At 47.3% G+C, this 14,760-nt stretch overlaps 5 protein-coding genes and 1 non-coding gene across 6 annotated transcripts; 5 read left to right on the top strand and 1 right to left on the bottom strand.

Moving 5' to 3' along the window:
* Positions 1-3,287: 3,287 nt before the first annotated feature.
* Positions 3,288-3,657, top strand: BDW43DRAFT_313172 (uncharacterized protein; the record flags this gene model as incomplete). The annotated part of the gene is made up of 3 exons (XM_032047532.1): positions 3,288-3,450; positions 3,503-3,555; positions 3,625-3,657. The coding sequence occupies 3 exons, from the start codon at positions 3,288-3,290 to the stop codon at positions 3,655-3,657; spliced, it is 249 nt and encodes an 82-aa protein (XP_031898198.1).
* Positions 3,658-4,315: 658 nt separating this feature from the next.
* Positions 4,316-4,387, top strand: BDW43DRAFT_t168. The gene has a single exon. It is a non-coding gene; the product is annotated as a tRNA-Glu (tRNA).
* Positions 4,388-4,572: 185 nt separating this feature from the next.
* Positions 4,573-5,736, bottom strand: BDW43DRAFT_301806 (aromatic alcohol reductase; the record flags this gene model as incomplete). Its single annotated transcript, XM_032045113.1, has 5 exons — positions 4,573-4,607; positions 4,642-4,853; positions 4,930-5,034; positions 5,095-5,504; positions 5,698-5,736. 5 exons carry the CDS (start codon positions 5,734-5,736, stop codon positions 4,573-4,575), a joined length of 801 nt encoding a protein of 266 aa, XP_031898197.1.
* Positions 5,737-6,075: 339 nt separating this feature from the next.
* Positions 6,076-6,960, top strand: BDW43DRAFT_282842 (uncharacterized protein). The gene has a single exon (XM_032042684.1). The coding sequence runs from the start codon at positions 6,245-6,247 to the stop codon at positions 6,875-6,877; it is 633 nt and encodes a 210-aa protein (XP_031898196.1). The 5' UTR covers positions 6,076-6,244; the 3' UTR covers positions 6,878-6,960.
* Positions 6,961-8,478: 1,518 nt separating this feature from the next.
* On the top strand, positions 8,479-8,926 carry BDW43DRAFT_313170 (uncharacterized protein; the record flags this gene model as incomplete). Its single annotated transcript, XM_032047531.1, has 2 exons — positions 8,479-8,598; positions 8,669-8,926. 2 exons carry the CDS (start codon positions 8,479-8,481, stop codon positions 8,924-8,926), a joined length of 378 nt encoding a protein of 125 aa, XP_031898195.1.
* Positions 8,927-11,395: 2,469 nt separating this feature from the next.
* On the top strand, positions 11,396-13,637 carry BDW43DRAFT_282836 (glycoside hydrolase family 72 protein). The gene is made up of 4 exons (XM_032042683.1): positions 11,396-11,706; positions 11,760-11,797; positions 11,855-11,880; positions 11,941-13,637. The coding sequence occupies exons 1-4, from the start codon at positions 11,632-11,634 to the stop codon at positions 13,398-13,400; spliced, it is 1,599 nt and encodes a 532-aa protein (XP_031898194.1). The 5' UTR covers positions 11,396-11,631; the 3' UTR covers positions 13,401-13,637.
* Positions 13,638-14,760: the final 1,123 nt, after the last annotated feature.

Genomic DNA, 14,760 nt, shown 5'->3' with positions numbered 1-14,760 from the left:
CTCCAATCCTTTTACAATCTGGGTTGAATCAGCATCCTACCCTAGTTTTGTGAAATTGCCAGCCATGACGGTATGAGAGGTCGTCGAGGGTGAAGCTGCGTGGTCACCGATCGGGGAGTCGTGGAAAACCGACATCAAGTTCACACCGCAATCACGGACGCCACCAGCCGAGTTTTATATACGGTTGGCAATCCCTCGCGAATAACACAGGCCCGATCGGCAACAAAACCAGCCCAGGCGCTCGTGATTCTCGAGACTGGGAGTTGTGTGGAACCTTTTTGCTGTGGCTTACTGCATTGGTTTTTTGCTCGATTAGCATTTACTAGGCATGACAGCCACTCCACGCTGGCTAGGCTTGACACGAAAAGCGAGCCTAACAGCGACGATGAGGATGATATTGCAGAAACACGTAGTACATTAAGATTATATATAACCTCAAGGCCTGTCTTGTTGAACTCCTCCGAGACACCGCTACGATCATTTCTTCCTAAACAATATTCTGGTCGATGGCACTGCAGCTATCACGAGAATAGTGGATTGAAAGTGTGTCTCCGCGCTAACACTATGGAAGGCATGCGATTTCCCGATCTTAACTGAGGGGCGAACCCTAGAACAGCAGCCAGGTCCTAACGAATATACGCACAGTGGTGACAGAGAACCGCATGTTCTATACTGGGGGCATCGATCTAAGTATGAGTTGACAAGGCTAGGGTAAACATTCACCGGCAAGATGGATAGACTGGAACCAAAGTGGGTTTAATCGCTCGATAACAGCCTGAAAAGCCAGACTTCGACATAGTTGTACATAAATTGTGAGAATGGCTTCCTGGCAAGATACATCAACGATTGGCTAGACAATATCGGGTTGGGGAAGCCCAATCTCTCGCAGTCTGTGGGTCAGACTCTATGGCTGATAGGTACTAGGTAATAAATAGCTAGCGGAGAAGTATTTGCTCACTTTACTCTACCGTTCGATCTGGTGGGTTTAGCGATGAAATGTGCCGTCATGGAAAAGGATATCTCATTTGCGGATGATGCGACTGCTGTAGTTAGTTGTTAGATTATCCGCGTTTAGTCTTCCATCAAACTTTAGGTGAAAAATAAATGACTCAAGGGGATTCCATTCTGGTAGCATCGTATGGAATGAAGGAATGTTCGACACCCAGGTCACATTAGCTCACTTCCAATAACCTCTGAGGAGACCCTTAGATCAAACCCTATACTCAACCTGAAAGAAAAAGAAATTAATAATAAAAAAAAGGCAAAGGCTTCTCGACCTGATTGGGCATTCCTTAATCTTGTTCGTCTCGCGTAGAACTGCATCCAAGCGCTGTGGTGGACGATGCGGCCAATATGCCAACGTGTAAGATTGGCATCGACCGAAGGTTACTCATACGCACTAGCAGAACCACAGTAGCAACCTTCTCTAGTCCCGCCGCCTGACGCTCAGATCTGACAGACATTTCAGGTCAAGCCCTTAAGTGCTGCTCAAGATGCCTACAGTGGCTAACTCAAGCTGTTCCTGCACCGATATTGTCCTATGGCCTTAAAACAAGCAACATGGGTCTTCCATGCATCCATAGTCTTCAAAGTGAAATGAATCGGATAGAACACACCGCCCAAATTGCTTCTTATGCTTAGGGTGGGTACCGACATCAATAAACAAGGGCACCACGATAGTGCGGTTCATTTCGAGTAAGGTAGCCTCGCTCGTAGGTCAAGGTCTGCCGAGGGTGTGGCTGCTTCTCAATAAACTATCCCGTGCGATTTTAAATTCCGGTTATGAAGGGCGCAGGTGTAAGATTAAGATGTTCTATCTTGAGCCTACGCATGTCACTGCAGCCCAGCCACAAGCAAGCGGCATTGCAGCCAGCGGCTAAAATGGTAGGACCACAGAAAGATAGTACCATTGATTCCCTTAAGGGGGCACGGTACGATAAGAATATCCTTGTCGTAGCCAATGTGAGATACGATCAGTGAAACATGTTCCTCATCAGCTGCGCAGGTCTCAATCCCGATGTCAGCTCAATCACCCCTATCGAGTATTCGATTCGCAGTGACTTCATTAATTGACTATGCCCGATCGCAGAAGAAGCTAACAGAACAAGGTCACTTGGAACTATCCCTGCACTTGTGGATCTGAATGGCGCTTCCTAGTTAAATTGCCTGCAGGGATTCCCGGATTCTTCAGGCTTGGCTGTTCAAGAGTCGCTGTAATATTTTACTGGGACTAAAGACCGTCCCAAGATTATGAGTGTTAGTCACCAGTATATATTGCCGATCCTATACCCCAACCAGGTGACCCCATCTACTGTTCATCGTCGAGGTGTTTGCGCAGCAGCGCTAGACAATTACGCCGGCTATCTGCAGGTCGAGACGCGATGCCCGAGGAGATGTATATCCTTGAAGCGCTTTCGTGCTATAGACCAGGGTACTATATGACCGTTCCCTGTTTTCAATGCATATCTTAGGCGTCTGTAATTAAGTCTTTAGTCAACAAGGCGCAATTCTAGCCGACTGTGGGACACCACGGTTTCTTCGACCATGATTCCCTTCGTATTCATGCACGCTCCAGGTAAGACTCAATCCGAGTCACGAGACCTGACTAGCCCTGCTACCTCCAGCGATACTCTTATCAGCGACCAAGTCAAAGTGAGGTTCAAACTGAACTGTTTCTACCTCGGTATTCGTTAGAGGGTTGATAGTCAGTTACGTGCAGGTAGCCCCTGAGTTTACTTACAACTGTTGGGGTTGACCCCAGACGGCAGACGCATTGCCTGAAACTAGTCAAGGTGAGGGCAAAGATGAATCCCCGGGTGGACGGGTAGGAATCGGTGTCAAACATGCATCGGACCAATCGCGACAGCGTGATCTGATATTTAGCTCATGCAGGTCCTGGGTAGAAGTAAAATATTCCTCCGGAGCTTCACGCAATCTGCCAACCAGAGTCCTTGGGTGTGCCGATCCACAAGGATCTAGGCCTCGCTGGATGGCATGTTTCCCTGCAACAGTCTAACCACCTATCGTACTTTTGCGACCAGCAGAAGAAACTTGGATCTGGCCGGCTAGAATAGCAACAAGGCCGGTCCAGTAGACCAAACGCATCTAGTCAGACTCGACGCAAATTCAACTCCAGGGAGTAGATAGCTCGCTCAGGAACAGCTATAAATACTGCCTACGATCCGCTGCAATCTGCTCTTTCCTCCATCAAGCATATCCCTCTCTCCGAACAGAAGCAAAGACTACTACACTCCACCACTTCAAACTCGAAGTCTTCATCCATCAAGATGCAATTCCGCTCCGTTATCACCCTTCTCGCTGCTGCTACTGCTGTCACTGCCACCCCCGGTGGAGGTGAGTCCCAGTGCAGCCCTGAGCAGGCCAACAAGTGCTGCTCCGGCCTCACCAACGGCATCCTGAACCTCAACGTCCTGCCAGCCCTTTGCCTTCGTAAGTCTCTCTCTCTCGTTGAGGTCTATGTACGTTGCTAACCATATGGCAGCTCTTCTCGCAGACTGCAACAACCAGGTCGCCTGCTGTGAGAGCAATGGAATTGTACGTGATTCATCTCCTGACTGTTTCTCCATGATTTTGATTCTAACCTTTCCGTCTTTCCATTGCCAGGGCCTCCTCAACTGCCTCACCATTCAGCTTTAAGCTCCTTGAGGTTCGTCACCGAATGGTACGCCACATACAGGATATCCAGAGGGGGGGATGATCCACAACTCGATAGATGTCGGCATGGGTTGGTAGAAATGGATGGGCCGCTCAGGCGGATGGAGTTTTGCTCTAGGGATTAGATGTACACGTATTATCCTATGTCGCAAAAGTCTGTGGTCGGGTTGAATAGGTAGAAAACCTCAATTTATTTTGGGCTATATGTTGGAAAACTTGTATCGCTTGGAGCGCTCATAGAGTAGACATGCCGCCGGCAGACGTCCTATTCGTGACTCCTTATTATAATAGCAGTAGGGCGTATTCTAGGAAGGCATTCAAACACAGATATAATCAATTACAAGTATGTACTATAACCTTTCTTTTGTCCTTTTTTTTTTTTTTCATTTCTGGTTGTGTGTACCCTTAGGTACTATATATTTAGAGAAGGCCGAAGGTAACGGGTCGTAAAATTGAGCAAATAAGGGAAAGGTGCTCAAATGCAGGCCTGGACAGCGTTGTAAGTTACTGTGAACCATTAGTCTATAGATATAATTTCACTAGAAAGCAAATCCTGAGTTAACAATAGTGATAAAGTGACAAAATAAGTATTAACAACTAAAATTTTAATAATAATTAAGTATGAAGTCCATCAGCAAAATCCGTTGTAGTGTAACGGCTATCATACCTGTCTTTCACACAGGAGATCGGGGTTCGATTCCCCGCAACGGAAACTTTTTTTTTGTTTTTAACTCTTTACTTCCCTTGCACCGTCTTTTTATCTTTGTTTCTATGTATTACAGCGGCACGAGTTTTATCTACAGTCACAAAAATATTCGTGATTATCGAATATGATCCTTCCTCCCTATTTATCCTGCACCCTGACGCGCACACTCTTTCTTAACCAAACACTTCAGCTCAGAACCCAGGATGTCCAACTTCCCTCAGTGCCTCTCTCACCACCTGATCCAGACCTCTCCGGCAGACCAAGTCCCTCATTCCGAATTTGACGCCCCGGCTCGAAATGTCCGCTATAATCATCTTTGGTAAACCTGATGTTGATCAACCCATACCCGGCGTACGCATCGCCCTTCTCCCACGCGGCCTTCAGAGCGGGTATAGCCTCCTCGGTGTTGATGGACTTTCGCTGCCATATCTCACCCGTGAGACGTCCGATGGTCTCCACGAGTTCCTTTTGGCTGGTCGCAAAGTCATTAGTAAAGACGATTGTTGGCTGTCGTGTCGGGGTGGAGTAGCACCTAGTTCAGCGCCAACGCCGTGTTGGCCAAGGTGGTGGTAGAGAAGTAACCGGTGCCATCGTCAGTAAATGTGACGATCCAGTTGGGATAGTCAAGACCAAGGAAATTGTTACGAAGGGACCTGATCAATGTTTTGTCAAGTACAGATAAGATAGAGAAACGGCGATGACACTGTACTCACCACCCAGTCCACATGCCACAGGCGATCGCTGTCCAGGTTAATCCACTGGATTCCTTCTCTCGCAGGTAGGTCTGCACTAGACCCTTCTCCTTGAAGACTGGCGCCAGCTCCTGAGCCTCCGGCGTATTGTTGTCCAGACCGTACTCGGACGGCACGAACCGTTTGACTCCGGCCGTGATGGCGGCGTCGATAAAGCGGAGCTGCTCGGCGACAGAGAAGCTAGTGATAGCGTTTACAATGGCATCCTGACCACGTAAAGCCTTGACAAGATCTCCTTGGGGTAGGAGTCGGCGCGGCGCGGATGGAATACTGCCATGTGCCTTGGATGACTCTCGCATGAGAACGGTGACCTTGATCCTGGGCTCGGAGAGTAGAGAGTTCAAAAGAACACCTCCCAAGGACCCGCCATCCTATTGATCGACAGTTAATTTCAAGATAGTTAAAACGAAATTTGAAGATAGCCCACCCCGACAAGAGAATGGAATGGTATCCTGCTGCCGGCATTGCGCCTCGGTGGAATTTTTGCGTTCGGTTGGTGTTATCGTTGCTAGTAATCTTCTTTGCTTGTTGATATGTATTGGACGAAATCCTGAACTATCTAACAAGAGTAGGAAAGCATCGATTTATATCTCGTGGGTCCATCTTGTGTCCCTCTGCCACTCGCTGCACTGAATTACGACGATGATGCCATATCATATGGGCTCTGGTCCAAACCCTATAAACCCCGTCGCATCCGGTAATCCTCAATTCAATCTTCAGCATTTTGCATTTTGTTTCCTGCCCAAGGCTACAACGCTGGGATAGCGTTGTGGATATAAAGAGTGAAGGTCTATTTTCTGACGGTCGACAGGCGGGCGAATCATGGAGCGCAAAGTATGACAAAAGTATTAGGATCATTAATCAACCAACAAGCCACATTGCCGCAGCTATGCGCGCTACGGCTTAAAATCCCTCGAATGACGATTGCAGGAGCTTGAGAGCCGTGCCATGCGGCGACTAAATGTCAAGTAGCAAGTTTAGTTTATTTCCGATGCTTTCTTCCCGCTGGCAATCTTATCAAGATGGGTGCTTACCAATCCAGATCAGTAAACTTGTGGAGGAATGCTCAACATGCCGACCAGGTGGTGTGACCTAACGAAAGAGTCCCTATATGCTTAAAAAATACCTTATAAGTCTATTTTCATGGAGCCTAGTCAGCCATGATATTCGGTTAGAAATTCTCGCCGCTATTTTAAAAAGTCTAGTGCCTCTTCGGGTTCTATCTATTCATGCATCCGCTCACTCATTAGACGCTTCATGCGAATTTTCATCCATAGTGAGCCATGTAAGGCTCTCGATACTCATACTCCATTTCCTGCTATTTGTTCTCCACGGATTCATCCCCGGAACTGTCAGGATCCCGGCCCTCTGTTCCCGGGAGGCGTCCGTGTTTCGCAGACTGAAAACAACCCGTGGAAGCCTTTCGCTCCAGCTATGCGTTTTACTATCCACTTGGCTATCTGATACAGAGTTTACGTGTCGCGAAATCACATTGAGCAAGATATCCTCCGAAATGTGTATATCATTCAACCCGGATTGCAAGTTGGACAAAACACGGTATGGCGACGGCATACAGGAGGTAATGATGCCTCGTGTACATGGAGATCCTATGTCGAAGTCATTTAACGTTGTGATCCTCAATATTGTGGATAAAACTCTCTTACTCGCTGCAGATCTCGACATTGAGCGCTGTCCCTATGATAATTCCGTCAATCTAACATCTCGCATTTCTTTCTCCTGTTAACCTGCATTGGCAACCGAAAGATAACGTAGGATAACACACAAGTTGGATCAAAAGACTGCAGGTATGTCGGTAAATAGGTGAGCTCAATAATGTGAACAAATCACCACCCTTAGAGGCTGTCAATGTACGAAAACATATGACCGCCAAATGGGCACATTACAAAGCCGTGAAGCAAAAGCCGCAAATATCTGCAGTCGCCCCTGTACGGACATCTGCACATTCAAAATCATCACAAAAGAGATCAACACAAGTGCTAGGTCAGCGACCATACTGACAATTATGCGGGTATGCAATTGCGCCCTAGAAGTTTATCAGCTAGTTAAGACATCTCCAACCCAGAGAATTGACACTGTAAGGCTATCGCAAGAAGCGCAGATACTGTCCATGCAGAAACAGCGGTGGTCATAGCATTGCTGGCTTGCCTAACCTGCCGCCGCGGCGCCAGATGGTATAGTCGAGCGACGGACACCTGCGACAGAGCAATTACTAGAACATGGAGAAGCCGAGCTGTGTGTGTAAACTGTCCAACTTTGGTCAGTGAGGGTAGCTGGCAATTCGAACAGAGAAATCAACTTGATCATATCGATCAATGTCAACAGGGGCACGCGATGCAACAAGCTCACCAAGCCCATAGTTCACGGCCAACTGGATGAGAATGCTCCGAGCCACTGCAATGATCTATCAGAGCAAAAGTATTAGACTGAGTCCACATGTGGCTAGTATGGACTGAAAGGCTTCTCCATATCAATGCAATCTACACTAGAATATCAGCACTTAGAAGCACTGCCTTTGTATATACGCAAACCACCATTTTTGCCAGGACAATTATAAGGGTACAAAACAAGAAGATAAATGCAACGATGGTCAGGATTGGGTCCAGATTGTCCACTGTGATCACTGCCAAAAGTGGTAGAAGCTCATCTTGCTTCATAGCGACAACGAAAACTGGTAAAATCCTGATGCATCGTTCCTATTGACATGAGGGCTGAAAGGGGAGAGCCAGCAGAGATTATCTTCGTTTATTTCCCAGGCTGACTTTACGGGCAGGGTGCTAAGGGGCACTTTGGTACCCCATTTCTCAAAGGGCTTTGCAAGGGCATTGATACCATTGTCCTCTTCTGTGGTGACAACCCTCATTTTCAAATTTGGCAGGCTTCCTTCCACCTTCCGGTTTGTTGAGGCGCAGGTGAGCAATAACCCAAATTGGACTCGGACAAGGGATAAATCTTACCCTGGTAGATAACGAGTCAAGATGTAGGAAATAAGCTAGACGGTTGGTCTTAGCTCCACAACGGTGCAAGAGAAACCGTACTCTAGTTCGCCCACGGACCAAATCCCTGATATACTATCTATCTAAGCAAATCGCAGCCCCGGTTTATTGGGCTAAATTTCGATGGCCAAGAAAGTCTGCCTCATTGCACATGTCGAGTTCTTAATTCATCCCTCCGTTAACGTGGCGAGTTACGTTCCCTGGACCCAAGGCAATTTGCGCTCATCTCCCCTTCAATTTCCCACGTTTTCTTATTTTCTTCATCGAACACGCGGAGAGACATCATCTCCCTGAATTGCTGAAGAGAACGGTGTAAAGTCGCGTATTCAACATGAGTGACTCGCAACGAGAGATGGCCGGAGGCCTGGAGAAAGGCTTCGGTGCGTCAAATGTCCAGGAGCACAAAGCCCTCCGTTTGAAAACAGCATACCAACAAAAACCACGCCTAGAGGTACGCAGGGTGTACCAATAGAAACAGGTCATCCTGTAGATACTAATACATGACAGGGATACTTGGATAGCCTGCCCATGCTAGCATTTGCCGCAACCTCCCAGGCCTCCTGGGGAAATGGGAAATTCCGATCAACACGTTTTCCATCATCTACGGCACCTGTATCGCTATATTCTTGCCCTTCCCTAGCACCCAGCCGGTTACTGCAGAGAACATGAACTATGGGGCTTCCGTTTTTGAAGCCGCGCTGCTTTTTGCTGTGGTCGATTGGTTTGTGCGTGGGCACAAGAAATCGAAAGGGCCTACGATACGGATGGCACACAAGTAGTCGTTCGAGAATGCATGATGTCTTGATTATTAATTATAGAAACAATTTCCTTGAGCACTCTAACATACTTCGGTTAATAATTATCCCTCTTTTACATACGGCCTTAACGGAGCGGTCTAACCCTATCTGCAGAGTAAGGGTCAGTATATAGGTCCCAAACTCATCTCTATGTAGCCTGCGCAAGCTACCAGTCTACCGACTACTATGCATCATTCACAGCAAATTATGGCTTTCCAAAACTATCCCTCAGATAACGAAAAAATGATATCTAGAGGCTCCTACTAGATGTTGAAACTATCTCTGTCTACGACAGATTTCACCCATCGCCCCCGGCATCAATACCCATTCGCGTCGAAAGGTGACTTATAATCAATTAGCAGCTTCTCGCTGGATTACGTGCCTTTTAGCCCTTACGGAGAAAGTCCAATCTACTTAAGGCCCTCCGTGTATATCCATGCAGGTGCCGTGCCTTGGTCGCAAAAGAGCCATTCGCAGCATTCGGGCTGGTGTCATAGTCCACATGAGTTATACTTCGCTCTACACTGTGTTTTCGAATCATCTTTGTTAGTTTCTTGATGCATGATACCGATTGGTAGATAGTGGGACGCGCACCCACTCCGGGTCAAAGACTCCTGCCGGCTCAGATTTGTTGGTGGAGAGCGTAGAGCCTAGCATAGCTACGAAGAGCAAGTAAAAGGACTTCATTCTGATTTTTCTGCGAGCAGTATTTGCTTCTGTCTTGAAATTGTGTAGGCATGTTCTCTGGTGGAGAGAGAAGACAAAATGGTTCTATACCCCTTAAGCCACCTTAGTAAACCCTATCAGCACTCCATAACTACGAACACTTCTCTACTAGCCCTTCCTTTCATTGTCTAACGTTCGTCCCAACGTGACATGAGAAAGGTAGTGTTCGGCATTGGTTTCAGAGGGCATTCGCTCAGGTTGTCGTTTTGTCCCTAGTTTGAAGTTGATAAATCCTTGTCTTAGATTGCAAGACCAATGGCAGTTTTTGACACAAAGATCCAAAGGTCAGACTCTTAGACATTCACCGGCAGGAGGCGCTTTCGTTTCTGCGGTTCACCTTACTAGGGCCATATGGGCCTAGCAAACGCTTACTGGCCCACACCCGAAGTCTCATCAGGTAAGTATGGAGTTCTACCAGTGTGGTGAGGACGGTTTATATCACTGAATTGACCTCAAGTCGGCAGATAATCGGGTGATATGAGGGAATGATGCCGCGTAACAATGAGATCGTGGCATCATTTGACGCCAGGGAATGTCTCGGATCTCTCGGTACATAGTATAGTGACTAGTGCGCTTTATCCAGCCTTACCCCAGTAATTTCGCGGGGGCGAACTTGTTAGCCCGGGACGATCCCAATACTAAGATTGACAGTAAGCAACGGCAGTGGCTTGATGGGCCTTCCAGGCAGGGCGCGTTATTGGACATAACCGTTATGGGTCTCTAGACTGTTTCCACACGGGTTACTTGGCTCATTTGATGGAAAGATTTCCACCGAAGACGTCCTGAATGTGACTGTGATGTGGTAGCGGGTCCAAATGAACCTGTTCAATCCATATGGAGTGCCTTTCCATTGCCCAGAGACTAGTGGATCTCGGCATCCACCAAGAGCCTTTGAAAGAGGTCCCGTTGGCGCTATTGCACATTGTGTGGGGATCCGGCCAAGACCTCATGTAACGTTGGTTGTGCTACCATGATCGCCCATAGGCATCCACCAAATGGAGATCATCGCGGTAGTGCTTACACTGCGGGGTAACCGGAGGAAGTCAGACAACGTTCCAATTCTTTCCCGGTTTCAGATGCTTGGATGTGCTGGAAGGACGGGGCATGTCTCTATGTACGGAGTATACAACTAGTCTCCGTAAGTGTAGCACTGAGCATTGTGTTGGTGAATTGGTGCATTTCTTTGAGGTAGTATGCGACCGATGGAGAATGGTTGAGGGAATATAGAAGAAAAGGAAATAAATCGTTCGTCAACATCGTCCTCTGCATCACCTCTGTCACTCAGCCACCAGCCAAGGTATCAATTTTTCTGTCGATCGTACTCTCCTACGATCCCAACCGGGAACCCTAGATTTGTTTGATATCGGATAAAGTAGCAAACTGGCCTGACTGGTTACACTTGGGGGAGGGGAGGGCTGGACAACTGTGGTACACTGTGAATATTCTGCTGGTTGAGCATTGACAGGTCAAAGGTCTAGCACATATCCTCATGTTATGGACACTGTACTGTACATCGGATGATACCTAGAGAGAAGGGGCAAAGCACCAGACTTTACTGGCTTTCCAAGATAGAAAGCAAATCCCTGATGCTGGGATCTCAATCCTCCCAGCCGTTGTATGCATGTTCGTGAACTGGGGTCAAGGGGTTGTGTCAGGTAATGTGACCTTGTGAACCCTTTTTTTATCGCCCTTTTACTTTTAACTCATTCTTGCCGACTGAGTATTCTCTACTTCTAGTCATTCCTTCCTCACTTATTCATTTGTTTGTTGATGGCCACTCGTTACCTTGTTGGCTTCAGTGGCCTAAGTTTGATTCTTCTCTTCTGGTCATTCACTTCATCTCACTTCTCTTGTTGCATTAATAGTGTAGCTTGTTCTGGTGCTTTCTGTAACGCAGCCATCGGCTCAAGTTATCTTGTTTAGCTTTTTTACATTCTCCACAACAGTACTGTTTTATCGTCATGAAGCTCTCGGCCGTCCTTCTGGGCACTGTGGTTGGAACAGCCCTAGCTGAAGTGCCAAATATTGTCGCAAAGGTACGCCCACAGTGAACAATGAAGACACAGTAGCTCACGGTCACTCTCACCAGGGATCAAAATTCTTCTATAGCAACAATGGCACCCAATTGTGAGGATATCTTTCCACCCGAAATGTTCTGTCTCTAAGTAATCGGTTGTGATTTAGTTTCATCCGCGGTATTGCTTATCAGCGTACGATTTATCGCCCTTGGAGTCTTACTATCCAAACGGCTAGCTAAAATTTACCTGTAGAGGAATATTCGGGCAAAGGCGACACGCCATATACCGACCCTCTCGCCGATCCATCGATCTGTGGGCGCGACATTGCATATCTAACCCAGCTGCGGACCAATGTGATTCGAACATATGCCCTCGACCCGTCACAGAACCACGACGAGTGTATGAAGAAGCTCGCCGAGGCAGGCATTTACCTCATCTCAGACCTCTCTTCGCCGAGAGAATCTATCGAGCAGAACGATCCGAAATGGGATTTGGATCTCTACAAACGGTACACACAGGTGATTGATGCCTTTGCCAAGTATGACAACGTCATCGGTTTCTTCACGGGGAATGAGGTCTCCAACGGGAAGAACAATTCTGGGTCCATCGCGTTTGTACGCGCTGCGGTGCGGGATATGAAGGCCTACATCAAGCAAAAGAAGTACCGGGAGTCGTTGGCGATCGGATATTCCACTGATGACGATAAGTCGATCCGGGATGATCTCAGGGATTATCTAGTCTGTGGAGACCAGGATAGCCAGATCGATATGTTCGGCTATAATATCTACGAGTGGTGTGGAAAGTCCTCATTCAAGGAGTCTGGGTACGAGGAACGGACCAAGGAATTCGCCAACTACCCCGTGCCCGCTTTCTTCTCGGAGTACGGATGTAATGACCCGCGGCCTCGTCACTTCGATGACGTTCCAGTGCTGTACAGCGATAAGATGAACGACGTTTGGAGTGGCGGCATCGTGTACATGTACTTTCAGGAAACAAACGACTATGGCCTGGTCACGCTGGACGGCTCGAAAATCAGCACGATGTCCGACTTCAACAGTTTGTCCTCCCAGATTCAAAAGGCGACCGCGACCGGTGTAAAAAGCGCGGATTACACACCCACCGCCAGTGCGCGGACTTGCCCCAAGGTTGGCGACGACTGGCAAGCCGACGCCAAAGATCTTCCACCAACTCCCAATGCGGATCTCTGCTCATGTATGGAGGAAGGCCTCACCTGTGTGGTCAAGGACTCTGTATCGGAGAAGGACTTTGGCAAACTGTTTGGCACGGTGTGCGGGAATGAGGGTGTCTGTGACGGGCTGGCTCATAATCCGAAAAAAGGTAAATTTGGAGCCTATAGCATGTGCAGCCCACGGCAGCAACTCTCGTTTGTTATGGATCAATATTATCAGAAACAGAGCAAGGAGAATCAAGCTTCGGCGTGCGACTACAAGGGAGCCGCCTCCACCAAGAAGTCCAGCAAGCCCACCGGGACTTGCTCGTCCCTCCTGGAGCAGGCTGGTTCAGCCGGTACCGGTTCGGTCTCGTCCAAGCCGACAGGCAGTGGTGGTGGTAGTAGTAGTAGCAGCTCTTCGACTTCCGATTCCGCCGCTGGCCTGATGCTGTCGCCACGGTCGGTCCACGTTGGTGTTTGGCAGATCGGTGCATATGTGGTAACAGCGATAGCTACTGCGGCTGGGATGATCCTGCTGTGAGAGGTAACGAGCATTATCTGCGGTGACTTGGTTTTTATGGTTGATTCATTCGTTTTCATGGCCACCCGGCCTTCATCGCTGAGGCTTCTAGGACATCAACTTGGGTTGACCCTTTAACTCTGTACCATATTGCCATTCGTGATAGCAATTATATGTCCCTTCAGTTTTCCTCTATCAATACTCCGAGTAAGACGTAGGGACCTTGTAAGTAGATTTGACAATCGTCTCTGCGACCACTCCTTCAGATCCCTCGATAAGTATGGTATACACAAGAGTATTCTCGACCAATTGCGGTCAAAAAATTGTCGACAAAAGTAAGATATGGCTATTGAGAGTGAACAGTTGAATAGTATTGTCGGTCAAGAGGGAGTATCTCTGATTCTATTCCGCGGGCATGGAGACGATAAGCTGACAGGTATGCTATTCAATATAAGAATTTCTGAATACATCGATAATTATACCGGCCTTGCATGTCGTTAAGCCTTATTATTAATTTATTTTTTTTTTTTAATTCTCCCCTCTCAGGATGATCGGCTAAGTGAAGCTCTACAGGCACGGTAGACATTGCAAAGCCGAGATATATATTCTTGGCAACGCCGGTTGAATGCATCTAGTCACAAGATACTTAGTGCAGTATCTCAGAAGCTAACATCTTAAACCTGTAGACCTATACAGAGAGAAACAAGATAGTGCATCATCATATTCATGTATCTGTATGCTGCAATGGCGGCCCAAGTGCAGTTGAACCCTAGTTTGAAGTGGTTGCAGTATGAGTAAGTAAATGTATTTCTCTGACTTCCTTGATCACGTGTACTCAGGTCAGGCCACCTCCCGAAGTGAGTTGATATGTAGTGTTGACCAAAGCACGTGACTACCATGCAATTAATAAGCAGAATGGACCAAATCAGTATATACATGCTTTAGTGTATGTGAATTCTAATTTCCTTTGTATTTTTGTTCTATTCTAAAAACAACTAGATACTTTATGATTTTGAACTACTTATAACAACATAGTTTAATAATTTATATACTTCTGATTTAGATAACCAGCTCAATAAAAATACAGGGGTAAGAATTTAACATAGCCAGGGAAGCCATGGAACCCGTGGTAGTGGTGATGGTAGGTAAAAACATTGAAAAAGGTCGCCTGTTTTGAAACTTTTCGTGTTGTGGGTCACACTTCATCTGTGTTGCACGTGATCAATCTGATTAAGCAGCACATTTGTGACACACCACCTAAAAAAGGACCCCAGCTCACCTGCAACCACCTGATGGCTAATTAGAAGTAGGTGCCATGACTTGTGTACGTACACCGAGTTGAACCCCAAGAGCATGACTGATGCGTTAGTCAGGAAACATC

Source organism: Aspergillus alliaceus (assembly GCF_009176365.1).
Source record: "Aspergillus alliaceus strain CBS 536.65 unplaced genomic scaffold BDW43scaffold_35, whole genome shotgun sequence".
NCBI lineage: Eukaryota > Fungi > Ascomycota > Eurotiomycetes > Eurotiales > Aspergillaceae > Aspergillus > Aspergillus alliaceus.
The sequence above is the reverse complement of the archived record's forward strand: the minus strand, read 5'-3'. Positions and strand labels throughout refer to the sequence as shown.

Coding starts and splice junctions, on each gene's coding strand:
- BDW43DRAFT_282842 (XM_032042684.1), top strand. CDS start 6,245: ATGCTTAAAAAATACCTTATAAGTCTATTTTCATGGAGCCTAGTCAGC.
- BDW43DRAFT_282836 (XM_032042683.1), top strand. CDS start 11,632: ATGAAGCTCTCGGCCGTCCTTCTGGGCACTGTGGTTGGAACAGCCCTA. Junction 11,707..11,759: donor TGCCAAATATTGTCGCAAAG/GTACGCCCACAG, acceptor CACTCTCACCAG/GGATCAAAATTCTTCTATAG. Junction 11,881..11,940: donor CCGCGGTATTGCTTATCAGC/GTACGATTTATC, acceptor ATTTACCTGTAG/AGGAATATTCGGGCAAAGGC.